Raw genomic sequence first — 27,329 nt, 5'->3', positions numbered from 1 at the left:
TTTGGTTTATTTCAATAGAGTTTATCATTACATACAGTGTTCTGGAAGTAATAGAAAAGTGCATTAGAAGCGCCTGCAAATGGAAATGAAATGTAAATTTAGATTGTAAATATATGACTGCAGTAAATAGATAGCAAGAAAAACGATGAGGAGATTAGAAACCTACCACATTTCTCTAACCCTAAAGGGGCTGTTTCTATAAATAGTTCAAAACTATTGAAGAGGAGCCTGGAGGAGTAAGGAAGAGGACAGAGGCAAATAGATTTTCTCCTAATCCTCTTCACATTGCAAAATTGGAAACTGTTCCTCAATCAAATGTCCCTGAGCCAAGGAAGAAAGCTTGTCTGTTTCAAGACTAAAGGGTGGTGGGTAGGTGTCTCCTAGGACTGATTTTGAAGATGGCTCCCTGTAAGTGCTGGCAAATCCCAGGTTGGGGAAGGAGGTGAACACAAAAATACATCCAAGTAAGTGTGCAGGGACCAGAAGTTCTTGGGGGGCAGGACTTCCCTGGGAGTCTTCTACATAGCCTTTTAACCTTTCTATTTTAACCCTATGGATGGGATCTCAGAAGATCAGCCCTTGGATTCATACCAGGAATTTCACAGAAAGAACCAGCTTAGCTTCACTCAGGAGACCTAGCATGTTGTGACTTTAAAGATTCTTTTAATCCGACTGTTTTAGAAAGAGCTCTAAAGGCTGAAAGAAAGGTGAAAACAAGGTTTAAATCCTGTGAAGGGAAAATGAAGATGTTAAATATTTGACTAGCAAAGAAACTGAGAAAAAAAAAATCTGGTTCGTGTCTACCACTGGTAAAAAGAGACTTTGTGAAAGACAAAATAAGCACCCCAAGGTGACACTACACTAAACTTCTCTGTCAGTGAGCTTCAGGCCATTCCCCACGGCAGGTAGATAGTGAGGGGAGCCCATCAGGAGCCTTCCTCCAGGGGGCCTGGGGCACCGTTTGTGTAAAGCTGTGTGCTGTGGTGTTACTCAGGAAGTAGCTTCCAGAAGCCAGTGTTTGGACAGGGAACCAGGCTGGTCGTCCACCCAAGTGAGTATGAAGGCCAAAGCTGCCATGGCTGGCCATGGCCTCTCCTTTCTCGGTAGTGTCCGATGGTGTCTGGGGAGCTCTCCTGGAGGGGTGCCTGCTTACTTTGCCTGCTCTATCACAGAGAAGCAGACCAGGAAAGACAGGAAAGCCCTCAAATCTCACCTTTAAACATATCTCCCTAGCTCTCCCCATTTCTATAGTGAGTTTCCAGTAAACCAGAATCCAGTGAGTTGATGTGATCAATTTTAATAAAAAGCAGAGAAACAGAGACCCCCAAAGTGCGAAAAAGTAGAAACTATGTGAGCAGCAGCCAGGGGAAGGCAATGAAGAAAGAAAAAAAAAATGGATTACCAGTGAAGGTGGCAGTTTAGTCATTAAAAGAACAGCAAGAAATTTTAAGTTAAATTTAAATTTTAAATTTAAATATATATATATTATATATGTATATATGTACATATGTATCATGTATAGATATAAATATAGATGATATAGCGATATCAGGGCTCCATTGACCTCTGGAAGCCACGGTCTCATCTGCAGAAGCTGCTTTCAGGACATCCTCAAATAACCTGAAAACCTGTAGTTTAGTGCCCTTCTGCAAAGAGCAACCCCTGTTCCTGTTTTTGTAAAGCCTTCTCTGACTGTGACAATAGTGGAAGCAGCAACTTTAAAATGACATTTGGAAAAGGAACTCTCTTGACCGTGAATCCAAGTAAGTGGAAGGAGTGGGGCTGGGGAAACTCCAATTCTTCTCATTTCAATTTCTTGCCCCTCCAAAACATCCCAGCTTATCTTCCAAATCTAACGTTATACAGGGGAATAGGGACCTCATCAGAAGGATTAGAACTCCATTGTACAGAGACTAAATTACTTTCGGCCAAAAACATTCCTATCATCCATCTTAAATGAAATCATTGGTGCAGGGAGAAAAGTTGAACACAGGATCCTGAGGGATTCAGCTAAGGCCAGGAAGCATTTGCCAAAAAGATAGAGGAAACTGGCGTACTGTGACTACGCAAATTCAGTAGACCAAACATAAATCTTCAGATGTAGATACTAAAACTCCCCTGAATCTCTCTCCTGAAATAATAGGACCTGAAATTTCATTAACTAATGCTGGAAAGTCTGCAGGCAGATTTCTTCCTTTACCTTCCCTCTTCTCTCTTAAAGGAACTCTTCTCACTCCCAATCCAGCAACTGAGGTCTCTGTGAGCAAAATTGTTTGGTGCCCTCAGGCAGAGCCTTTAACCTCCTTATTCCTCGGTTACCAAGGTATTTGTGTGATCCACTTTGTGTGATTCACCTGAGAATAGGGAGGAAACTTGTCTCCTGGGTGTCGAGAATAGAGCAGCACATTCTCTCCTTCAAAAACCCACTCACCCTTCCCTCGTGGTAAGAATGTGAGTGTGTGCCCAAAAAAAGTTTAAAATGTTAGAGATGAAAGTAAGGAGTGGTTGCTATTGGCACTTATTGAAAATCTATGTTGCTGGTGGGTCTCTGAGAGTGGTGCTTTTAGACTAATGCAGGGAAAGTCTGGCTCATTATAAAATTCAGGTGAAGTGAAAATGGGAAAAGCTTGAAGGCCCCCAGGCTCCTTTTGACATGAGCTAAGTGCCCTGGATGCTGAGCAAAGACCAGTTTAACTTATTCAGCTCTGCTTTCTGTGATCAAGAGAAGATGCCACATCAGGAGGGACACATTGGGAAACCCAGCTCAGTCTTAAAAACAGTGGCTAGGGAAGTGGGGGAGGAGCAAGTGATTCCCTGACACAGCACATGCAGCCCGGAAGGGTACATGCATCCCTGTGGCATACAGCCTGGAACATTCTGGGGGTAGGCCCTGCCTGAAAAACACACACAGGGTGGTTAGTCATGAAGTTCTCACTGCAGAAGTGCCTGGCTCAGCAGGGGCAAAGTCAGCACCTCTGCGAAGATGGATACAATGAATAATACATGATGTCGTTAAATCCCACGCACTCAGCAGTCTCTGAGGTCTTATTAAATTAAAGCGTCAAGGGGATTCATATTGTTCATATGAATCTCGGGAGACTCAAGGACTTGGTCGATTTTCATGGGGTGGGCAGGAAAGGATGGAGACCAGACAGTAGGGTTTTTTTTTTTTTTTTTTTTCCCCTAGGTGTCTTTCTGGAAATGTGCTAGGGCAGGAATCTGCAGTAGCAGATTTTCCAGAATGCAGAGAGAGGCTAGGAACCTCTCTGGTTCATGCTTGGCCTCTTAGGGGCCTGACAGCTGTAACAGCCCCTACACTTCAAAATGTTAGAGAGGCCAAGGAGTTTGACAGGCTAACCATGCAAAGAAAATATCTGTGCCAGGAAAGCATCCTTCCAGAACCCTGAGCAGTGATTGTACGCCAGATTTCCCATGCAGTGGACCCTGTATTTGCAGGGGTTACAAGGCAAGGCTGGAGTTCAAGAAACCCATGATTAAATTGTTTCCTTCTATCAGCAGAACACAGAGATTATTGCACAGCAACACTTTGGTGCCCACGTGTGTGAGGGCTTCAGCTGAGGGCCTGCATTTGGTTTTGTTCATGTCCTATGGAGGCTAAAGTGGGAGAGAAGGGACTCTTTAGACAGTGAACACTGGGAAATGTTGAAGAGATGGGAAGGGCTGTCTAAATCCCTGACTTAAAGCCAATGCATACCTCTTCTTACCTAAGTATTAACCTTTCTCTCTTACCCTTTTCATGACAATAAGCGAGCTAATGCCTTGACCTTTAGCTAATAAGTAACTGCTTGAAAAGATGACTAAGGGAGGCTAGCGTAAACTCAGTCAAAATAGCTTAATAGTTTAAAATTTTAATTCAATAAAAGAGCTTCAATATCTGTTTTTCACATCCAGGGATAGGATTTGATCGCCTTCACACCACATAATGAGACTGTCTTCATTTTGCTCTTTTTTGCTCATTTTTTGTGGCATCCATCAGACAGAGTCAAGGAGACCCCCAGACCCCTACAGTCATGACTCTCAGCACTGGGAACTTTGTTTGGTCAAGGGACGTTATTTGCAGCAAGCCCAAGTCAGCATGCATAAGCCAGCTTCCAAAGGGACCTTGCTAAACCACTAGGCTGCTCTGTGAGGTCAGACACCTCAGCTGAGACTGTTGGGTGACCTAAACATGGAAGAGTCCCCGGGACAGTGTTTCACCATAACAAGGCTCAGGTATAAACTTCTGTGAGCCTCTACTTACATTTCACCAGGTTCAAAACTGACAAAAGCCTGTGGTGTGGAGGCTCAGCTCAATATGCCCGTCATCTTCCTTTCTTATGCTCGGGCATGAAGGGACACTCAGGAGACAGTGTTTTGTGAAGCTGGAGTCTAACCTCATCTAATGCTAGTCAGCCTCCAAAAGGCTGAACCCTCTTCTCCTGTCTCCTTGTAATCAATTCATTGTCATCAGAAATGTGTGACACCTCGAGGGGAGGGAAGGACATGTCTTGAAAACTGATCAGAGAAATTGTCCTGAAAATGATGCTGTAAAATGGAAATGAGACCTTTAGAAAGAGAGATGCTGAACATGAGAAATCAGTAAGCCTCCGTGGAAAGCAGAGGAAAGAGGGAGATGAGAGGCAGGCCCCCCGGGTGCAGCAGGTCAGTGTTCCAGGACCACACGTGGTCCTCTGATCTCCAGTGGGAAGAAACTCAGCCTCACAGGTCCAGGCCCCTTTGGGTGATTTTATTTTTTACCCAGAATTAAAATAGAAAGATGTGTGTGAGCCCAGGGGTCCCCCCAGGGGTTCTTGTAAAGGCCTCCATTACAGTGCTAACACTGGTGCTGGCTATGGAAAGCTGACATTTGGACAAGGGACCATCTTGACTGTCCATTCAAGTAAGTGTAACAGGACACAGAAGCATGCTGGAAATTCTGGAATATCACCCCTGATGTGTCAGGTTTAAAAGAAATGTATGTTGCCCAGGATCCAGACCTTGTTTCAAGTTAACTAGTGTCATCCAACGTCCTTTCTCTTCTTCAGTCTCAACATGAAGAGATTCCCTTTCAAGCCCTGAACCTAGTTCTCTCCCACTGCTCTGAGTAAAGCTAAGCTTGACCCTGGGAAACTTGAATCTTCTCTGCTTTTAGAACCTTCTCTGGAAGTGAGGTCCTAAGTTTTTTTTTGTTTGGTTTTTTTTTTTTTTTTTTTTTTTGGTTTTCTGGGTTTTCTGCTAGGGGCCCACCATTTCCAATTGACTTCCCCAAGTAACCCCTTCTATTTTCTAGCATCATTCTCCATCAGAAAGTTCTTTCTCATATCAATCTTAAGTTCTTCTTGGCACAGCTGAGACCATTTCCGTAAGCAGCATCCACAGTGAAGAGGGATAATTGAGAGCAGAGTTTGAATAGGTATGTCGTATTCAGTTCAGAATGGATTTTAAATGAAAGCAATGAGGGAAAAACTGAAAACTGAATGGGAATCCGAGGTCTTATTTCAAATCCCTCTATGTTCCCTGAAAGTCTCCTACTGCTTCTATAAATGCAAACTCCAAAGAGAGAAAGAGAAAGGATGGACAGAAATAAGCATCCACTGAGTCCGTTCCTATCGCTGAAACCGCAGGCAAAGGATTACAATTAATTCCAAAGAGTTTCAGATACAAGGCTTAATACCTTTCTCCTCGTGGTGACTTGTATCCTTGCTGATAATTAGAGCAGATAGAAAGATTTGGCTTTCGTGTGTTTGCGGCTGCACCCCACTGGGAAGAGAGAGAAATGCGACTGTTTTTTAAGATTCATAAAGTTCCTTCTGTCAGTCGTTGTGAAACTCCCCTGCAGGGAGATTCATGACAGCTCTGAGATGCTGATATTTGGAAAGAGTTCATAACTAACAGCGAAAGGCAAGCAAGCTGGAGACGCCCAAACTCATAGTGCCCCCCACATAACTTCACTCCCTTCCCATTTCCAGACTTTTGGCTCTTGTGGGGATCCTAAGGGAGTCAGATGGACATGGATTAAGAGGAGCCTGGAGTGTGGAAAGTGTGGGTGCTTGGAAATGATAAGTGAAAGGAATAAGAGACCGGAAGGGGAGAAAGTTAAAAAGCAAGAATATATCTTTCATTGCACTGGATAAGGCTAAGTCAGGGAGGTGGGTATCTGCAGGGTGCTGTTTTCATGGAATCTCCACCAAGGAGGGTGTCCTTTCAGACAAAGAGATGAGCCAGCTCCTGTGTTCCTGTAGTAGCTACTCTTGTGCAGGCATAGTTGCTCCAGCCGATAGCACAGTCCCAGTTTGGTGTGTGTGTGGAGGAGGCATCTGACATCCCTGTCGTTAGCTGCTCCTCTGAGCAGCAGCATAAATTCACACCGGGTGGGTGTGGAGCTGGAATGTGCCAGAGCTCCTCTTCAGCTGAATGCTGGGTTGTGAGAATGTCTCAAATGTGCAAGATGCCTCCGAGTGAAATCTGGTTCTAACAAGCAGGGCACAGGTTGAGCCAATATTACCCATTTTTTTTTTTGTTGAGCTTCTCCAAGTCCATTCATATAAACGCCAACCCTGAGAGGTTGACATTTGAGCTCAGGATCCAATTGACTGAAATATGCCAACGGGGTCCGAAAGGCCAAAAGTGCCTTCAGAGCTCAGCCTTTGTTGTTAGCTCTCTGGCAGTTGTCATTTCAGCAAAGCGCACCCACTTAGAAAGGTCAGCTCTTCATTAGCCAGACAAATGAGAACAACATATTGACCAGTGATAAGGAGTGGGGAGCCCAGATCTCAGCCTCTGAGAGCCTGGCATTTTCAGTCTTTTAATCATGGCATGCCGGTGAGCATATGCTGTCTCAGAGAAGGCAGATCAATGGTGCCTGAGGACCTGGTGTCACCAAGCCAGAGCTTGGAGATGGAAATGAAATGCAGATGGGGATGCTGTATGGATGGGGGAATAATAGAGAAGGGAGGAGGAGACAGGGAGCTGATGATGCTTTTTAAAACTAGAAGCTTGTCAGAAATTGTAATGGCACCAAGGTGGAGAAGGACATATCCCCAGGAAGTTTCCTGTATCCCAACAGAATCTGTCCTACCTGTGACTCCGACTCAGATCCCATAGGTAATGCTGAACAGCACCTGAAATGCCTTTTGAAGTGGCAGCGAGAGATACTGGGGTCTACACTCTTTAAGGGTCACCTGTCAGTTATTGTAAAGGGTTGTGTGGCTGTGTCACAACTTCCTACAGCAAGTTGATTTTCGGGCAAGGGACAAGTTTATCAGTCATTCCAAGTAAGTCTCCCCGTGATGCTGCCTACGGAGTGTGGCAGGGCTGATAGTCACATGCATGGAGCTCAAATGGCTGTGCAGGTGGCAGGGTGGTGGAGGACACAAAGCTAAAGGACTTAACTTTGATCAGAAAATAAGGTCATATTGGCAAATGTGGGTTTAGGCCTTAAAAGGTGACACAGAGAGCGTGGGATTTGAAAGTGGTAATTTTAAAAACAACCTGTGGTCTACCGGTATATTCTCCCTGCCCATGGGGGATGAGCTGGGATAGAGGGAATGGACAAGGGACACTGCATAATGGGGTTGTCAGAAAAAGAGGCAGGCTAGGAAGCAGCAAGGTGATCAGAGCCTCAGGCTGAGTTCATCCAGAGAGAAGGAATTGTTCCAGAAGTTTTTATAAAGGAATAAAAGCCTTCCCAGAGTCAAAAGATGTCATAAAGAGCCCTGATTAAAATGCATTTCAGAGTCATATGATCATCAGGAGAGAGATAAAGTCTTAAAAGGAAAAGAATTTTTTAAATGCCCAAGCATAAAGCAAATGGGCCTACACCTTTAATTAGACAGCGAGCAATGCAGACACACATTAGCCTTCCTTTTAATCCCCTCTCTGGAGGAATCTGTCCCTCCAGCTGCACATGGTCACAGCTGCTCTAAGCCCTGGAGCTCCTTCAGGAGCTGATACCCTTGCTCCCGCGCCCACACAGAGAAGGAGACAGCCCACCTGCCTGCCAGCCTGCAGGGCAGTCGGTGGGGCCCCAGGTGTACGCTGTGGCTCACTCTTCCGCCTGGTTTTTGTTGAGCTTCCTATCACAGTGGAACACCGGTAGCCAGTTCTATTTTGGGACGGGGACAAGTTTGACTGTCATTCCAAGTAAGTCAAAGAAAATTTTCCGTCACCATTGTATAGAAACAAACCCTTTAAACTGCAGAGAGAACCGTCAAAAGTCTGCTACTCAGTCTCTCTGCTTCTAGATGTAACTTTATCTGGAACATAGCAAAGAGCCCCTCTCCTCCACCCAAGGAATGGTTCATAAATCATCAAGGCCAGAACAGATCTTAATTGCCCTGCCTGAAAATTCCTGTGGGGAGGAAGACAGAGAGAGAAGTTTGCAGCGATGGTCTCCCCTCTGTCACACTCCATCATCTGCACGGACCCGAGGGGTCAGGCTCTTCAGGGCAGAGTTCTCAGGATCAAAGGGTGGAGAGATGACTCTCAGCTGAGAAAGGAGGGACAGAGGCTAGAGCAGGACCAGAGGTGACTTCACAGATAACTGAAATAAGGGATGACGTGAATGGGTGAGAAGCTGGCAGTGGTATCCAGACTCATCCCTGTGTTTAGACTTGAGGGATGTACTGATACCATCTAGAGAGAGAAAGATTTCTTCTTATCTTTAGAGTCAAAATCGAAACACATTTCAAGCCTCTCTTAATGGCAGTCTTTCATCCCAGTTTCTCTCAGTTGTTCCAGCAGGAAATGGTTGGAAAGGGTCACTGGTGGCTTTGATGTTGGGAAAACAATGCAGACAACAGGTTCATGAGAAATGGGTGGGGGAGGGGGCCTTGCAGAAGAGTTTGGAGTTTGGAGCCATGGTTTTTGCAATGGCTTAGCACACTGTGCGTCTAATTATGGAAGCGAGAAATTAACCTTCGGAACTGGAACCAGACTCACTGTGACACCCAGTAAGTACTTCATCCCTGGTCAGGAAATCAGCCTGGGGTCTGATTCTGGGGGGTGACACTGGACCACACAGACTTAGAGAATTTCCATCTTTCTTTTTTCATAACTGGTAGAGATGGGTGGCAGCCAAATATCTGAGTTTTCTGGGGGAACTCCAGTCTTGAATATTTAATTCCTCACTAGAAAATATGATTCATAATTCTGTTTTTGCTGCTGCCATCATGTGCTAATGTGACATGTGAAGAGAATTCAGACAGAATGACTGTATCCTCACTTTTATCTTGTATGATAATTTTAACTTTGAGTACTGCAAGTGTTTGGAAAAAAATAGTAGAAACATAAGATATCAAAGAGACAAGCAAACCAGCAGAGCCAGCGAGGCCACAGACAGCATGTCAGGTGGCATAATTTTATAAAACTAGTGTGGTGTGTCTTTTTGCAGATGGCAAAGGTATTTGGAAAAGTGCTAAGAACTGGTGCCCTAGGTAGGGCAAGTTTCCTCTAAGTAGGAAGACTAAGCGCTGGTTCCAAGGGGAAACTCAGAAAACTCCAGGGTCTTCCCATCCAAGGGAGCTTATCAGTGAGGCACATCTGTATTTAGCTAATTACACTGTGACATGGCACAGAATTAATAGTTAAAAAGGACTATGTCTGAGGTAATAGAAGATAGATGATAGAGATATAGATTGATAGCTGCCAACCATTTGTACACAGAGGAATGTGTAAAACCTGGGGAAAATAGATTTCTTACCCCTGTAATTAAAAGCTATAGAAAGTTTGGATATGTTCACTTTGTAACCAAAGACAGCTTCACAAAAATAAAGATTACAACATACTGAAAGAGCAAGAACTGGAGGCATGAAAACTTTCCAAGTCTGGATTTCCCAACTGTCTTACCCACTCCATTACCTAGAGGACAGGTTTTTTTGGCCTTTTTGGTTTTTTTTTTTCACTTTTCTGCATGCGAAATTAATGGCATGAGAATTGAGAATTTGGAGGGTTCAGATTCTTGCAGTCAAAATTATATTATAAAGTGTCTCCCAGCCAGGCTGGATAAAGAATCTTTAGACATCAAGGACTTTTTCTTCTCTTCTTTTTTCTTCTCTGTATAAGACAAGAAAATGGTCTCTTCTCACTCTGAATATAGGAACAGGGAGCTCAGAGAGAGTCTCAGAGTTCTGAAGCAAGACAGTGACAGAACTGAACCATGGGACTTGGGGACCCAGTGACAGTCTGCTCACTCCCAGATGCCACAGTAACCAGAAATATTCAGGGAACTTTCTCAAGGTGAGACCCTAACATTCCCAGGGAAAACACCACTAAGAGCCACCCAGTATAAGAGCGCTTTACCCATATTTGAAAACTACATGAAATCCACCTATAATGAGTTCATTTTCCAAACAGTGCTTCCAGAAATCATTAGTTGTTGATAGTTGCTATGGGTTTGGAACTTGGAGGACATGAGGCTAAGTGGAGTTATTTGGAACAGGAGGATCTGATTAGGATTAATGAAATGAAAGAAAAATCTGGCGAGAAGGATAGAAAAGTCCTGAAAGAAAAGCTAAAGTAACTCTTGGAAGAGTTATAGCATTTATCTAGTCCAAGCAGAAAAGAGCAAACAGGAGCCAAATTCCAATATACAACTGATCTTTTTACATTTACAAGATTCTACAATTATTAACAATGTTTTTGGCTTCTTGACCAAATACCAGCAGGTCCTAAAATGCAAATTGGAATGGTACTGTTTCCAGCACTAAGTCACTCACCCCTCCTTCCACATCCCCAGTCACGCCCAGACTGTTGTTGTAAAGGGGTTTGATGCTGTGTGAACTACGGAAACAAGGTGTTCTTTGGCTCAGGAACCATTTTGAGAGTTGAGCCTTGTAAGTACAAAACACATTCTGGTCCATCCTAATCCCAACCTGAGTTTTAATACATATTGAAGAGATTGTGACTTACAAGTATTTGAGTCTAGAGGGGGAAAAAATTAATTGAAATTCCAGGTGCACTACATGTACTTTCATTAGTGTGATTCATCTAAGAATGTCCATGCATTGTCTTTGAGTTAATCACACCAATTCACTGGTGTGACCCACAGTTTTAAAAACTGAGTTTAAACTACAGAATTTCTTTAAAAAAAAAAAAAAAAGTCAACATCTGTATGGACCAGGCTGCTTGTTGTTTGGGATTCTAGACTCACAAAATGGAAACCTCAGTCTGTAGTTTGAGCCTGGAGATTTATCTTGAGCCTGTGACTTAGGTGTAAGAAAAGCTGCATGCTGCTTGGCTTGCAGGGCATTTCTGGGATCAGTGTCAGGAGAAAGCCCAGATAGACAGGTTGGTGAGAAGGCACTTATGACAAGTATCTGTCCTGTTTCTGCAAAGCTGCTGACAACGGTGAGAAGAAAGGCAGCAGAGACAAGCTGACTTTTGGGACCGGGACTCGTTTATCAGTTAGGCCCAGTAAGTCTAAGCAGAAAATGTGATTTTTATGTCTTTCCCTATTATTTGCTCTAGCCTGACATTTCAGTTGTCCTCCTTTAAATTCCAGATGTACAAACCACGGTGTCTCTTTATGTCCCTTTAAATATTTGTGCCTAAGGGAGGCCCTTGGTGCACCTGAGAGCACCTGGAACAGAGGTCCTTCTTTGCTGTGCTTGTATTTGACAGATGAGAATTTTGTAGCCATGGCCACTTTTGTGGAGAAGCCAACTGTATTATAGTAGCTGTGTCTCAGCACCCTGGTCTCTAGGCCACCTGACCTGGTTGAGCTCTTATGCCAGCAGCAAGGGAGAAGAAGGAATGGCCAATAGCACTGGCCAAGGCTGTGAGCTGTCCCTGGTGTCTGTGGGCTTCCAGCTGTTGGGGAGGCTCTGGGAAGCTCAGGGCATAAGTTTCCTGTGGGGAGGTTTCTGTTAAGGGTCGTGCCAGTGTGGGAATACGGGAGGTGCTAACCGACTCACCTTTGGGAAAGGGACCCAGCTGATCGTCCAGCCTTGTAAGTGCTTCTACCTGGGAGGTAGGGGTCTAAATGCAGTCCAAACCCTGCTCATGATCCTCTGGTACCAATGTCACTGTTGGCACCATCCTAAGTACACAGGAGGTTCTGAGCCACGTAGGTGAAGGAGGTAATGTGGTGTATGGTTTAGAGGACTCTGAGATCTGTCCTTTTGCAACTGTTTAACTACCATGTTTATTATTGGAAGTTCTGGGTTCCCGCAGACAACGGATATGAGCTCAGGACTGGGACCCAAACTGATGTGGGCTACTTCACCAGCAGCTCCTTTGCAATGAAAATTACTTTCCTAGAAGTGCTGAAATGGTTGCATAGTTAGAGGTTTAGCTGTTTCTCCTTTTCTGTCTCCCTGCCCTCTTCTCTGCCTGACTTAGGGACATTAAATCAGAAAAGCTATTAATCATCTGATTTCTCAGCCCCATCAAGTGTGACAAAAGGGATCCATTAGCATAAAACCCGGAAAGAAAAGGGACAAAGGGCTCAGTTCCCAAGGTCTTCAGAGTTGAACCTGACAACTCCTTGACTTTAATAAGGGTCGGTGCCCCATGATCAACAGAGGACACCTAGCAGGCAGTGCTCACCAAGTGAACATGTGGCCAGAGCCCTGCTTCCCTTGCAGGAGGTACCACTGCAGAGTTTAGGAAGTGATCCCTGCAGGCTTGCCAGGGCTGCTCCTGGGAAGAGGTCATGGCAGGGCTCTGAGGAAGGCACAGAGGAGCACAGGGAAAGTCAAGCTTCAGGTTTCTGTTGTGGAGCATCTCACAGTGTCACCACTGGCAACACCTGGAAACTTGCCTTTGGGACAGGAACGAGACTTCAGGTCAGCCCTGGTAGGTAATAAGAACTATGAGGTAACTGTGTGTCCCTTTTAAAGAGGAAACACTGCAGAAGGGCTATTCTGAGTGGCGTCCTCCCTCGGTGCTGTGGAGGTGACCTCACTGAGGAAACCTGCCTCTATCAGTATCTGTGTCATTTTGATTTCTGTCACTGAGGCTTTTCCTTTCCACCTGTGAAAATGATTTCTCCGTGCTCCAAGCTTCCTCAGTCTTCCTTACACTGTTTTTCCTTTGGAACTGTGGGTTTGGGACTTTGTCACTCTGAGCCATGGAATGAAAGCACTCTCAAATGGAGAAGAGTGAGTCCTCCTTATTCTGATCACTTTTCAGGGGTGATATGTGTGACTGTGAGGAAGTGGACTTGAGTGACCTTCTTGAGGGAACTTGTTAAATGCAGCTTCTGAGAGGAACAATTTTGTTAGCCTCTTGGTGGAATAAAACCAAAACCTTGACCTTCTGAGACTGCAGTCAAAATGCCAACCCTTTTCCCCAAAGCACTGCTGAGTTTCATTATTTACCAATTATGAAATGATGGCGTGATAATTAACATGAAATCACATAGATAAGTGGTTTGACTATGGTGAACCTATGATTAAGATGCAAATTGTAAAAAAAAAAAAAAAAAAAAAAAAAAAAAGATTGACATTGTAGACATTCTGGAGTAAGCCACCAGGCAGTTCCTCATACACAGCAGTCCCTGAAGATAGACAGTGTGCCTGGGCCTGATTCTTTGCAGCATTGGTTTGCACATAGTGCTGGGACCTGACTGAAAACTGATTGCGTGTCTCAGAGTGACAATTTGGGTTCTAGTTTAGCTGTGCTGTGTGAGCTAAGAACCACCTGTGGTACAGCTTAGCAGCCTGACAAAATGGTTCCAATCCAAAAGGAAAACAAGAATGGGATAATTGTGTTGAGTGGTATTTGTCAGAGCCTCTCCTCTCCCTGCTGTCCCTGCCACACTGGGAACTAGTCACAAGGTCTCCCCGGGAGGTTTTTGTTAGAGCATGTATTGCTGTGGCAATAACAACTATGGCCTACAATTTGGAGCAGGGACCAAACTGACAGTAAAACCAAGTAAGTTGGGGAGAGCGGGCCAATCTCAAAAGCCCACCTAGTAAGGGCAGGGTTGTGCGGTGCAGTTTCAGTGGGATTAAGACCCTCCTGTGCCAAGAGAATCTGTGCACCTGATTTCTTTGTGCCTGAGACCCTGAGCTAGTGGGAAGTCTGTTAACAAATTCTGGAAATTCAAATAATGGGGTCAGCAAAGAGTAGTAAAACTTCACTAGCTTCTTCGTTGGCTCTGGATATATAGAAATGCCAAGAACATGTGTTAAGCCTAAATTTTGTAATATAACAAAATTAAAACAACTCAAAGTCCAGGTATTCCTCAATAAGAACCCCTCCACTCTAAGAGGAAGGCATTCAGTTCTTTTGTGGGTTTTGTTACTATTATTCTTTTTTTTAATATTTTTTTTAGGTGTAGATGGACACAACACAATGCCTTTATTTATTTATTTTTATGTGGTGCTGGGGATCGAACCTGGGTCCCGCCTGTGCTAGGCAAGTGCTCTACCACTGAGCCACAATCCCATACCACTATTATTCTTTATAAAAACTATTGCTTTGAATGACATGATGCTGCTGGTCCCTAAAATAGCCACCTTCTGATCCCACTGTGGATCTGTGCTAGGTGGCATGCCTCTGCCTGAACTTTCTATAGTGCTCAGGTGTATTAATTAGGTATGTCCCATCATCCTATATAGAATTGAAAACTAGGGATTTAGTGGGTCAAGCAAGGGCAGCCCACCAGAGCCCAGTGTTGTAGAAACAAAAGGGGTGGCTTCAGATCTGCAGAGTCAGCTGTTATTTTTAGAGATGTGCCCTAACCTTGCCAGGGATCTGGGAGCTGAGGCTGCAAGGTGGTGAGACATCCACTAGAGGGGAAGATGATCTCACTTGCTCAGTCTCCTTCTCAGTCCTTCCTACCTCCTGGTTATTGTAAAGGCCCATATGACTGTGAATTATGGAGGAAGCCAAGGACAGCTCATCTTTGGAAAAGGCACTAAACTCTCTGTTAAACCAAGTAAGTGTTGGGGTTTTCAAAGACCACACCAGTGAGTGCAGCTAACCCAGAGCGAGAAGAAATTTATCAACCTTTGCTCTGTGGCCACTTATCCCCTTCACCTTTGAACCCCACAGAATTGCTCCTGATTGATGCTTCTGGCTGTCCTCAGTCCAGACTGGCACTTCCCTCAGATGGACATAAGCAAACTCTGGGCATCATAACATGTAGCAAGGCCCGTCCTTAGGATGGTGCTTCTCAGGAGTGACTGCCTACCTCCCTGTAGGACATGATGACCTTTTCATCAATAGTCTCCTGGAAGAGAAAATTTCATTGACAATATCAAGGGCCCCACATGAGCTGCAGTCTATGACTGTTCTATGTTAATTTTATGATTAGTTTTTAGACATTAGCTTCAATAGGGGATCCTAGGAGGAGGAGGAACAGAGTAGCTACTGCCAGGGGTTTTTTGTTTAGGGAGAATACACTGTGGAACTCAAATAGCGGGTATACACTCAACTTTGGCAAAGGCACCTCACTGTTGGTCATACCCGGTAAGTTCTTGTGGTTAACTAATTATCCTTTCTGGGAAGAAATCCAATGGGACCTGTTGAAACACAGCTAAATTTAATTGCTTCGTTTAGCATGCAGTTGTTAACTATGTCGGATGTGTGAGAAAGATATGAATACATGTTTCCCTGGAGGCTGGATTTGGTTATCAGGTCTCTGGGCAGTTTGATAAATTGTACTAATACTGCAATCACTGTTTTCCAAAGGTCCACAATGCATGCTGTGACTTTGAGAAAGAGGCAGAGATAAGAAGAAGAAAAGCTTTGTGATAGAGACAGAAACAAACCAATAAAAAGGGAGGCTGCCAAAGCAGCAGCAGTAGCCAAGGAAGCATGTCCTCTGCAGATAAGTGATGAGGATCCAGTGGGTTTAGGCCATGTCATCTGGCAGAACCGAAAAAGAGTGAGTGGGCTGAGGATTCCCAGGAGGGGCGTAGCAGTTACAAGCTGCTTGTGGCTTTCTCCTTCTGAGAGATGCAGAAACCTAGAACTTTCTGCAAGGGAGGACAGCCCTGGCTGTGTCCCATCCATGGATCTTTTTTTCCTTGGACAGTCCCCTTCTTCACCCTAAGGTCAACTAGTTCCCCACACAGACTTTACCCCACTACCTAAGCCGGCCAAGTCCCTCCTTGGGGAGAAGCAGAGACTCCCAGCCTTTTGAAGGGCTTCCCACCTCCACTGGATTATCTGTGATAAAGTGGAATGCTTATCCAGGTTGTGAAGCTGTCAGGGAGAGAGTAATAGAGACAGATGACAGAAAGCAATATTGGAAATTTACAGGCTACCTCCACCCTGCAGAGTTCAGTAGGTTTTGTGGTTGTTTGTTTCGATTTTTTCTGTTAGTTCCTGGGATGGGTGCCTTCCCTGCTGGCACAGTACCTATAGGAATGTCTGCCATTTCACACTTTGGTACTATTTTATCAACAACCCTCTGTGCCTCAATCAAGTATGGCGATAAGGTAATAGGGTTGATATGTTGACAAATAGGCTTTATACATTGAAATGAGTGACCCAGAAAAAGCGCTCAGCTCAAAGTAGTACACACTTGCATCCCACACACTCACTGCTCACCTTCTCTGAAACCCCCTTCAAAGGCCACAGACTATCTTTTGCACCATCCATGATGGCTTTATCCTCTGAAGGCATGTTTCCCCTTTGTTAATAATCAAAAGGTTTTCAGAGACAAGACTTATCAGTAGAGGAGGGACTCAAGCTAGTTTCTTGTCCTGTTTTGAATCCAAAATGAGGTGGAATCATAAAATAATGTCATTGGTTTGTTTTTTGTGGCTCATAAACTCACTCTCAGAAAGGGTTCAACTTCAAAAGATTCAACAGCCACTTAGGTATATTTAAGTTCTAGCACATTTGCTAAATCAGACTCTTAATAAACACACTTGAGATAATGATAGCATGAGATTGTGGAAGTTTTGCAAGCTTCACCCCTATAGAAACGGAAGACTTTCTGTGTAGACCGAAATATAATCCCAAGAAAATCCCTTTTAGGAAAACATGAGATCAAGGCCTTTCAATGGGAAAAGTACATATGATGTCCTGTTGTTGGACCATAAAGCTGCTTCAAGCAATGCAACCTTTCATTGGTTTATGTAGAGACATGTAACACTGTGACTAACACAGGAAACAACAAATATGTCTTTGGAGAAGGCACCCGGCTGAAGGTTTTAACTTGTGAGTATTAAAGGCAAAACAGACTTTTTATTAAAAATTGTTGGTGTTCACACTTGAAGGACAAAAGAAGGTACTTGTTATAAAGCATGGAAGCTAAATTATTGCTATCTGAAGTGGCAATTCTGAGTCAACTCTGAACAGAGGGGTAAAGGAAGACTCTGGGGATTGCCATAATGGATTAACCATTGATCTTATAAGAATTATATTAATCAGAGGCTGGGGATGTAGCTCAGTTGGTAGAGTGCTTGCCTTGCATGCACAAGGCCCTGGGTTCAATTCCCAGCACACAAAAAACATTTTATTAATCACTAGGAGAAATGTATGAATTAAAGATCTCAAGAGACACCAAATATAGTGGTGTGAACCTATAATCCCAGTGGCTCAGGAGGATCACAAGTTCAAGGCCAGTCTAAGAAACTTAGTGAGGGCCTAAGAAATGTGTCTCAAAATAAAAAATAAAAAGGGCTGGGATGTGGCTCAGTGTTAAGCACCTCTGGATTCAATCCCTGGCACCAAAAAAAAAAAAATCTCAAGATACTCCTCTGAACAGAGTAGAAATTGTGTGCCCTGTATTTTCTTTTAAAATTGTACTCTTATTTTACATTTTTCACTGATTTTTTTCCTGCCCCTCTTTATGTTCTCTCCCCTGTCCAACTTAGGACTTCATCTGGGCACTCTTATTTTGAGAAACCACCTCAAGGGAAAATCATGCCCACTACCTAAACTGTCACTTAAGGCTCTCTCAGATCTGGGCCCTTTCTATGCTCCAAATTTATTTCCAGTTCTTCCCTTTCACAAAGTCTTTACCCAGGCAACCTGGGCACCTGCTTCCCTGAACACTCACACCTGCCCACATCTGTGCCCTGTTCCATAGAGCAAGCATCGTAGACCCACCTCCTGAAATTGGCCTGACCAGGTCAAACAAACTGGGTTTCACAGTCTCTTACCCTGGATACCCAAAACAGATGTCACCAGGCTTAACTTTATAGGAATATTTGAGAAATTATGTGCTTGTTTAAAATGAAAGCAGCCATAGTAAGAGAGCTAGCAAATAAATAGCAAAGAAGGAAAGAAAAAAGGAGGCTTCTGTAATGGGTATGAGAAGGTGGGATCTGTCCATGAGAAGTAATTCCAAGAAACAACACTGACTCCAAGTAGGAAATGTACGAGCCGCCATAGTTCCTTCCTGTGCATCTCTTGCTCTTTCCTGGAGCAGTCAGTTCCTGACTTGTTGGTTATTAAGCTCCCGATCCTCAAGGTGGCCAGTGGTGAGGAAAGGAAGGAGGCCAAGCTGATACTCAGTGGTGGTACCCATGCAGTTTCCTACTCAGATTTTCCTTCCAGTTATGTCAAAATTAAGAGACTCAAAAGAAAATCAACTAGAAAGACTGGGAGAAACTACGTTTTTATTATAAGGGCATGACTTCAGGTTGGACCTTGACTGTCTTATCTCCTGGGAGGGGGCAGTGTGAATGGAGAAGTCTCCCCTAGGACAAGGAAAGGAACTGATGAAAAGTCCTTTTCCTGGTGACCATCTAAGCAGAGAGGGGGAAAGATCTGGAGTTGGGGTCAAAGGTGAATCCCAGAGCAGATCATTGTATATAACTGTATCTAATTCTGGGCAAGACAGAATTTGGGCGTCTTCTTAGTAGTTCTAGGAGCTGGACCTAAGTGTATAGTGCCTGGATCCAGCACCCTGGAGATACGGGTTACATCCTGACCCCTCTTGCCAGGTGGGCAGTAACAGCTCCCCATAATCTCTCTCACCTTGATGACAATCTATCTGCTTTTGCTTTGGTGCCATAGACATAAACTGTTTCCACTTTGTCCAAATGAGGTATATGATTTTCACAACCCTGGAGAATTATTATCTAAGACACTAGAGGATGTGTTGGGATTTGGACAGTCAGTATTCTGTGCCTGTACAGGAAAAGTCCTTCTTTAGAATATTTAGAAAGAATATCCCTCATTCATCCAATGCGGAAATGGTTCTGAAATCCAAGCTGGTACTAGGATTCTGTGCCAGCTTATTACTGTGACAATTACTTAATATTCTCTGTGCTCACGGTATCGCTCCTTCCAGAAGATCTTTAGGGAAAACTTAGTTTGGTTTCTAGGAGGTTTTTGCTGAGCTGAAGATCACTGTGTGAATAATAATGCAGGCAGCATGCTCACATTTGGAGGGGGAACAAGGTTAATGGTCAAACCCCGTGAGTATCTCTGCTGAATCCATAATGAATGCTTTACTTTAAAAAGGAAGCCTAGCTAAGCTCCATTTTCTGTTTTCTGTACTCAGTTTTTTATATTAATTCTAATCATTAATGATTATATGGCATATAGACATGGCATATGTACACGTGAAAATGAATGCATATGTAATTGTCTGGCACAGAGAGCAAATGTACTGTAGATAAATAGATTCCTTGTCCTTTTGTCTTAATAATTTGGAGCAGAGAGTCTAATTGTGTTCAGCACAGGGATGGGTGAGCACTGGAGTGGGAGAATCCTTCTCCAGTGACTTTATCAGGATTGCACTAATCCTTGCAGGTCTGGTCAGGGGGCAGCTTGGTCTGGAGATAGAGGGATGAGGCGTCAGTCTTTCTACCTTGACCATACTCAGAACTGACCACCATAATAAACAATCTTCCCAACTACCTCTTTGGCGAGGATCCCATTTGGAGGAACACGCAGGCCGGATTTGGGGATTGAAAGGGATTTCCTGGTACACATTGGCTGGTCCATTTCTGTAAAGCTTTCTATGACTGTGTAATGTTGGCAACAACCGTAAGCTGATTTGGGGATTGGGGACAAGTCTGGCAGTAAATCCAGGTGAGTCTTCATGTTAACGCTCTCAAACCTGTCTGTGCAATTTGAAATATCTCTGAAACTGCCTCCTCCTTTTTGAACCCTAATATTTACAAAGTCCAATTATAGCCAGTGTTTTTGTCCAGTCCCCTGAAACTGGATCCTTGCTATCCCCTGGTCAAAATAACTAGATAGAGGGATCCAGAAGTGCATGGCAGGAAACAGAGTATTAGCCTGTGTTTTGTTCAGAGCAAACAGGTTGGCCCATCCCAGTTCTGGAGGGGGAGTTGCACAGTGACCCATCCCCAAAAAAGAAAGGCTGCCAGAAAGCATTTGAAAGTTGGAAAAAGTAAGGATCTATGTCCCATTTCATGTCCTTAGTCAGTACTACGCCAACCTCACCAAGGGCCACTGTTCAACACTACTTCCCCCAGTAAAGACAAATTGAGCACTGCTGGGAGCTCTCCAGGCCTATGGTCATCCCAGTGACCATGCTAGAGAACATCTCCCCTCCACAGATTATCCAGAATGGCTCTAACTGGCCATGTAATTACTGTATCTCTCAGTTCTCTTTGGCTGAGAGCTTTATGGTGAGTTGTTAGAAGTAACAGGAAAGGAGTTAATTTCACCCTAATTCTGGCCTACCCTGAGAAGCTATTCTTTCCAGGAATTCTTCAAGAGCACCTTAGTGACCATTTACTCTGTTCAGAATTTAGTTCCACCCAACCAAATTGTTCCCAGCAGTGTTTGCTGTAGCTACGCCTGGGGGTAGGTCCTGGGTCAGTACTGGAGAGGGAGTTGCACAGTGACCCAGGGGGCTTCAGGGGAGACACCTTTGATGTAGACACTAATCAATTCCTAAATGAGCTTTTAAATAGTCTTCTATGTGCTAACTCATTAAGGCTCTTGAGAGAAGAAGTCACCACTGCCTTTGCAGCTCTAAATGTGAGACATGAGCAGTAAAGAAAAAAAAAATGTTGCGGGGGAGGGGGCCAAGGGGTGGGGAAGGTCAATCGCAGTGCCAAAATAAAGAAAGTGGGTTTAAATGTTGAACTAATTTTAATGTTAAGTTTCTAAAATGTAAGCCTTCCAGAGGGACCATATCATGGTATATTTATCACGACAATGAGCTATTTTGGCACTTTTACTGCAAAAGAAAACCCAAAATAGAAAAAAGAGGGGTGGGTAATAAAATGTATTGGTATGGTGGTTAAGAATGTGAATTTTGGAAGTCAGACTGATTGAGCAAATCTTAACTCTGCCACTGACTAGATGTGTGACCATGGGCCGTTGTCTGGTTTCTTTATGCCTCATTTTTCTCATCTGGGAAGTAGGGATAATAATAGTAGCTTACTGAAATAGCATATGGATTGAAAGAGTTAATACTTATATAAGGCACATAGTAAGTAGTAGCAAGCACATAGCAAGGTTTTTTGGTTTTTTTTGGTTTTTTTTGTTTTTTTTTAAAGAGAGAGTGAGACAGGAGAGAGAGAGAGAATTTTTAATATATATTTTTTAGTTCTCGGCGGACACAACATCTTTGTCGGTATGTGGTGCTGAGGATCGAACCCGGGCAGCACGCATACCAGGTGAGCGCGCTACCGCTTGAGCCACATCCCCAGCCCCCATAGCAAGGTTTTTAACACAGGGTTTTTGTTTTGTTTTGTTTTCCATTTGTTTTTTGTTATTAGATCAGGTTGCTAACAGGAAGGAATGAAAAAACCAGAAAGGATCCACTTCTGACAGTTTTTGTAAAGTGCAGCATTAGAGTGTGACTAGCAACTTAGGAAAACTAAGCTTTGGCCAAGGGACCACTTTACATATAAAACCAGGTAGGCTCAAATGTTCCCACGCAAGCCATAATTGTCCATCATGTTCATCTTCCGTTTAACCTTCTCTGTCTTTTCAACTTCTAACTAAGACTCTTCTCTATAGGTTTTGTTTTCGTTTAATGAAAAGTAAGTAGAGTGGGTGTCAAGTGGCTAATATGATCCTTTCTAGCCTCCGGGGTTTCAGCTAGTGGCGAGAAGGGGAGCAAGACTAGGTCTGGGTTGTCTAGGCTAGGGCTGAGAGAATGCAAGTTGAGCCAACTTGGGAAAAATAAAAACATCCAGTGTGAGTGATTCACTCAAATGAAAGGTGACTTTACAGAATAGTATTCTAAAGCAAGAGCCACCCCCGTGGCCACCAGAATTCTTCAAGCTCTGTCTCTCAAGGAGAATATAGGTAGTGTAAAAATGGCAAGCTTTTGTTTGAAAAAAAAAAATGGGGGAGGGAGAAGAGGAGACTGCTGGTTGTTTAGATGTTTTCATTTAAAAACAGAATACAGCAATTTTTATAGGATGGGTTTTTGAAAGGTTATTTCTAAGTAGGTCAAAATGTGATAGCATGCCTCTGGTGAGCTGCAGAGAGGAAGAAGTAAGAAAGTGTTTTTGTACTGGACAGAAGCACTGTGCCAACTCTTGGGGCAAACAACCTCATCTTTGGGACTGGAACAAGACTCACCATTATTCCCTGTAAGTCCTTCCCCACTTGAGAAGAAGCCCTTAATCTATAATGACCAATGCTCACATCCCAGACACCTAATGAATTTCTAAATGAGCTACTAACGTGATAAGGCTCTCCAAGGAGAAGGTCACTCTTACCTTTGCAGTTTTAATGTAAGACATGTGTTGTAAGGTGTCAATTGCAAAGCCAAAATGAAATGAGAGGATGTAAATGTTGGGCCAGTTTTAATGTTAAGTTTATAAAATGTAAGCCGTTCCGGAGAACCATCTCAGGGCACATTTATTAGTTTGTGTCTCTACAGCACAATTGTCCAGTTAATTTGATTAATGTCGGTAGCTGATCCAGATATTTAGGCACTTCCTGAGCAAACTTCTTTGAGCTTAAAATTGCTTGAATTGACTGTCACATTACCTAAATAATTGCCAAATCTGTTTTACTTTGTGCTGTATAGACTCAGCCTAATAAAAACAAATGCTGTTGTATTTTTCCCCAGTCTGTCTCCTCTCCCCACAGAAAGTTTTCCTTCTATTAAACAGCATCTCTTCACACAAAGAAAAGATACCCAGCAAGCCATTTGACTTATTGCTGCTGCTATTTTGCATTTATATGACTCCTTTCCGTGGAAGAGATTAAGGCACTTTATACGACTTATTAGCTAAACAGATTGACAGCCTAATTAGGAAGACAGAAACAGATTCTGAGTATCATTTTGTGGCTACTGTTCCTACCCACTGGTATAGAATACTTGGTCAGATGGCTCTGGGACACAGGAGCAAGACAAGGAGGTGGTCTCCGTTTGTAGCTTGGGGCTTCTCAGCTGCATATAGGAGGTTGTCACCAAAGGAAGAACAGTACTAAATAGGTCAGGGCAACTGACAGAGCCAGGAGGATTTCTTTCCCCCACAATTCATGTGTACTCACAAAGCAGAGCATGGCAAATTTTGACATCTGATGTCCCCGGTGTCTACCCTTCTTACCTGGAGTGAGAGCCTCCTGCTCCAAGTCCTGTTCCTTCCATCTCTAACTCCTCTGTGGAATTCTTTACTCTCTCTTTATATTCCTAACTACCATGCCCACCTCAGCACCAGCTCTGCCATACACACTGCTGATGGTCTCTTCGGCAGGTCAGTTGTATTTCTGAGGAATTGCTTAGTTCTTTGAATGCTCCTGAAGTGGCTCAGGGACTTGGGAGAATCTACAGCAGAGCCCCGCAGGGGTGGAGGTGCCACCTTGGGCTACTGAATGTCTACAAGAAGGCTGGGGCTGGCCCCAGGATGAGGAAGAGCCTCTGGAAGGAATAAGGAATACCATTGCTTTCATGATACCGGTGTCTGAATCCTCTCTCATGCCTGAGAAACTTTAGCTTCCACATTGGGACCCAAGACGTGTGGCTGTGACGAGGTGGCAGGGTTTTTGTAGTGGGGGTCAACCATTGTGGACAAGCAGCTATAAGGGATGTCCTGCATTTTGGGTCCGGCACTCAAGTGATTGTTATGCCACGTAAGTGTCTTACCTCATTTCTGTGGGTTAATATGTCTAAATCATAGAGTTTTTCACATCCCCTTCCCCGATCCCCAACTAGTCACCAAAGGGATACAGTTTCGAGGTCTACCAACATAGCCATTTTGACCATGAAAAAGGTCAAATTCATTTTTAAAATGAACATGGACAGATTCCATTTAACACTACCAACAGCAAAGGGGAACTGGCATGTCAGAGACCTCATCAATGCTCATTCACTGCCTTGGGAGGACAGGCTTGTCTTCTTCTCCTCCCTCCTGAGGCCTCAGAATTTCTCTGACCTTTCCATGCCTGCTTCTTCTGGCAGATGAAGTGGTTATGTCCTCTAACTTTCTGGCAGAAAATCACCCAAGATGGATATATTCTCTTTTAGTTTTCACTCTAAGAAAGGTTTCGCGTTCGTAATTTTGATAATAAACTTCAGCTAATATATTCCCAGGTATTCATGTAAATAATACCTCGACTCAAACACTCGAATTTCCCTGTGTTTTCAAAATGCACTTCAGTGCTGCACACCCTGTACCACACCAGCCCTTCTTATCTTCACCACCTTCTCTAATAAGGTAAACAGGATCATACATCATCAAACACATTCCACACAGAAGAGCTGAAGCACAGACGAGTTAAATGATCGAAGTGAACCCACCACCACCACCACCACCAAAAAAAAAAAAAAAAAAAAACTCACAAAAATTCAGGACTAGGATTGGAGTTTGAGATTCCATTTTCTTACAGTGAATTATCTTGAGCTGTCATTTTGTGGGTTGAAAACATAATAAGCACAAACCATAGGCATTTTCTAGGAAATAAAACTTAACCCAAACAAAAATTGACTGTTTGATGGCATGGGAGTTTTAAATGAATTCCCAAATCCTCTTTGTTGTTGGTAGTCATTTGGTATCAGGGATGGGGAAGAGCAGAGAGGTCAGGGGGTTTTTGTAGGCCTTGGTATCACTGTGTCCTCCAACGCCAACAAGCTCATCATTGGCACTGGGACCAGATTATATGTCTTGCCAAGTAAGTACCAGAAACCATGGAGCAAGCTTGAAAAGGTGTTTTCTAGAATCTCACAGTGCTACAGGCCCTCTTTCCAACACTGTGGGATCTTCCGGGCCTTTGGCTGCAGGGTCTATGGTCAGTTGGGACACCATTCCTCACAGAGACAGTCCTCCATAAATAGAATCAGTTCAGTCTACATGTGACCACCAGGCTCCTGATGAAAGTCTTATCAGCAGTAAAAATAAGACACTAGAGAGTCAGATGCATTGTGACTCCCAGCAAATGATCTCTTTCTGTCTTTCACATTTTTATTTAAAATACCAGGAAAGGTGAAACAAGTACAAGTTCTCCAATTTGAAAACTGTTTATGAATTATGCTTCCCTTATATGCAGAGAGACCTAGATTGACTTTGGATGTTTAGTCATTTGATTTCATCATCTGTGTCTGGAATCTATAATGGGCAGGGGAATCAAATGTAATTAAATGAGCAAATAATCTTCAATAGTCAATATTCCTACATTGTTTTATGTGCTTTGCTCTGGAGTTTTTATCTGGGCTTTATCTCTAATAGGCTCCCCAGAAGGACAGTGAAGGTTTTTGTTAAGGTTTTTGTGTCTGTGTGGATAGCAACTATCAGTTGATCTGGGGCTCCGGGACCAAGCTAATTATAAAGCCAGGTAAGTCTCAGATATGTGACAGTAAGGGAGAGAAGACACTAGTTGAATAATGCACGAAGAATATCATGCAAATTATATTTTTAAGAACAATCCAGGGCTGGGGCTGAGGCTCAGTGGCAGAGCACTTGCCTAGCCCCTGTGAGGCACTGGGTTCGATCCTCAGCACCATATAAAAATGAATAAAATAAAGGTATTATATGCATCTACAACTAAAAATATTTTTTTTAAAAAAAGAACAATCCAGCCTGCTGGAGACAATGCATTCAACCCAAAGGGGTCTTCAATCCCAGTGAAAGACAATGTCAATTCTCTTGTTTGGCCTAGTTGCTTCCAGAATGGATGATGTTTAACTAGCCCTCTAAGAGAGCTGAATTGTTAGGGAGTGTCTCTGTCCCTCTGAAATGTTAGAATTCTATCCCAAGGATAAGACAGCCTCATTTCATTGGGAGAATAAATTCAAAGAAAAGGGAAAGGGCCCTAGCCAGAGACCAGTAGGTGAACTATAGTGTGCCTGAAGCTTTCCGACATCCACGCCCTGGGCCACTGTCCTGTGTGGAGAGCAGGTGCCTGCAGAGTTCTTGGCACTTGTTAGTGAATCCCCCAAGATTCTGGGATTCAGCACAAACCACATAAGGACATAAGCTGAGTCAGGGGAGTATGAAGGCTAGTGGGTGCCTGGCAAGTTGACTTTTGCCGCAGTTGAGACTGAGCTGTTTAAAGTAAGGAAAGACACAGACCTGTCCTCACCCCGTCCTGCTGTGCCTCCCTTGAGGGTTAGTGTAAGGCTCTAGAGGGCTGTGTGAATTATGGGTCTACCGACAAGCTCATCTTTGGGACCGGCACTCTGCTTTCTGTTAAGCCAAGTACGTGAGTAGTGGGATTTGTCAGATGGAATCTGTCCACGGCAATTGGGAGGTAATAGCCATATTTGGTGACAGGAATGCTGAAGGTTGACTTAGTTCCCTACTGTCATCTTTTATCTGCCACAATATGCTGGGCTCTCAAAATTTCCCATTCTCCTGGATAGCACACCAGTTAGGAAAGGGGAATTGGTGCTAATTTCACACAAACACTAAATAGGGGGGAAAAAATATTGTGGGAAAATTCTTCTCATCTAAATGCTGCAGGCTTTCTGCTTCTGTGCATCCTATTTTCCAGCCATTTATCAGCTCTGATCACACTTTTACCCATGTACTCTGCTAATCCGTTTATACAATTCTGTGTCAGCTGGTCCAAGCAACTTCTTCTATAGGCCATATCTTCCAAAAGAGACTCCAGAGCCATCCTTGGGGAGATTGCTGAGGGTGGGGAGGGGAAGGAAGGCGTAGGGTGTTGGCTCAGTATTAAAGCTGGATCCATCTGACACCTTCCCCCATTTCCTACATTTGCTTCCTTTTCACTTTCCCTAGAATAAGTCCCTTTTTCTGCCCTTGGGTTTGAACTCTTCTTCTTCAAATCTGAAGAATCAGTGTTATGGTTGGGGATGAGATCAAGTCTTCTCCCTCCAAAATTAAAATTCTTCCACTAAAGCTTACTTTAACCAAGAAAGTCAATGCCCTGCTATTCCCGTGTGCGGGGGAGGGGTACTCTTTCATCTCTTTAATACAAACTCTCAGTGTGCATTTTTAAAACCCAACCAAGGCTCCGCTTTGAAATAGAGGAGCTCTTGTGTGCCCCATCTTTATAGTATAATAATCTTT

At 43.6% G+C, this 27,329-nt stretch overlaps 1 protein-coding gene across 1 annotated transcript in view; it reads left to right on the top strand.

Annotated features, from left to right (window-relative positions):
- LOC101958822 (T cell receptor alpha chain MC.7.G5-like) overlaps nt 1-27,329 on the top strand; it is a 265,877-nt gene that overhangs the window by 198,975 nt on the left and 39,573 nt on the right. Inside the window, exon 3 of the mRNA XM_078050353.1 lies at nt 15,358-15,417. Coding sequence (XP_077906479.1) covers nt 15,358-15,417 — 60 coding nt within the window. The remainder of the gene's footprint in view (nt 1-15,357; nt 15,418-27,329) is intronic.

Source organism: Ictidomys tridecemlineatus, chromosome 5 (genome assembly GCF_052094955.1).
Source record: "Ictidomys tridecemlineatus isolate mIctTri1 chromosome 5, mIctTri1.hap1, whole genome shotgun sequence".
Lineage (NCBI taxonomy): Eukaryota > Metazoa > Chordata > Mammalia > Rodentia > Sciuridae > Ictidomys > Ictidomys tridecemlineatus.
This window is presented reverse-complemented; position numbering and strand designations above follow the sequence as displayed.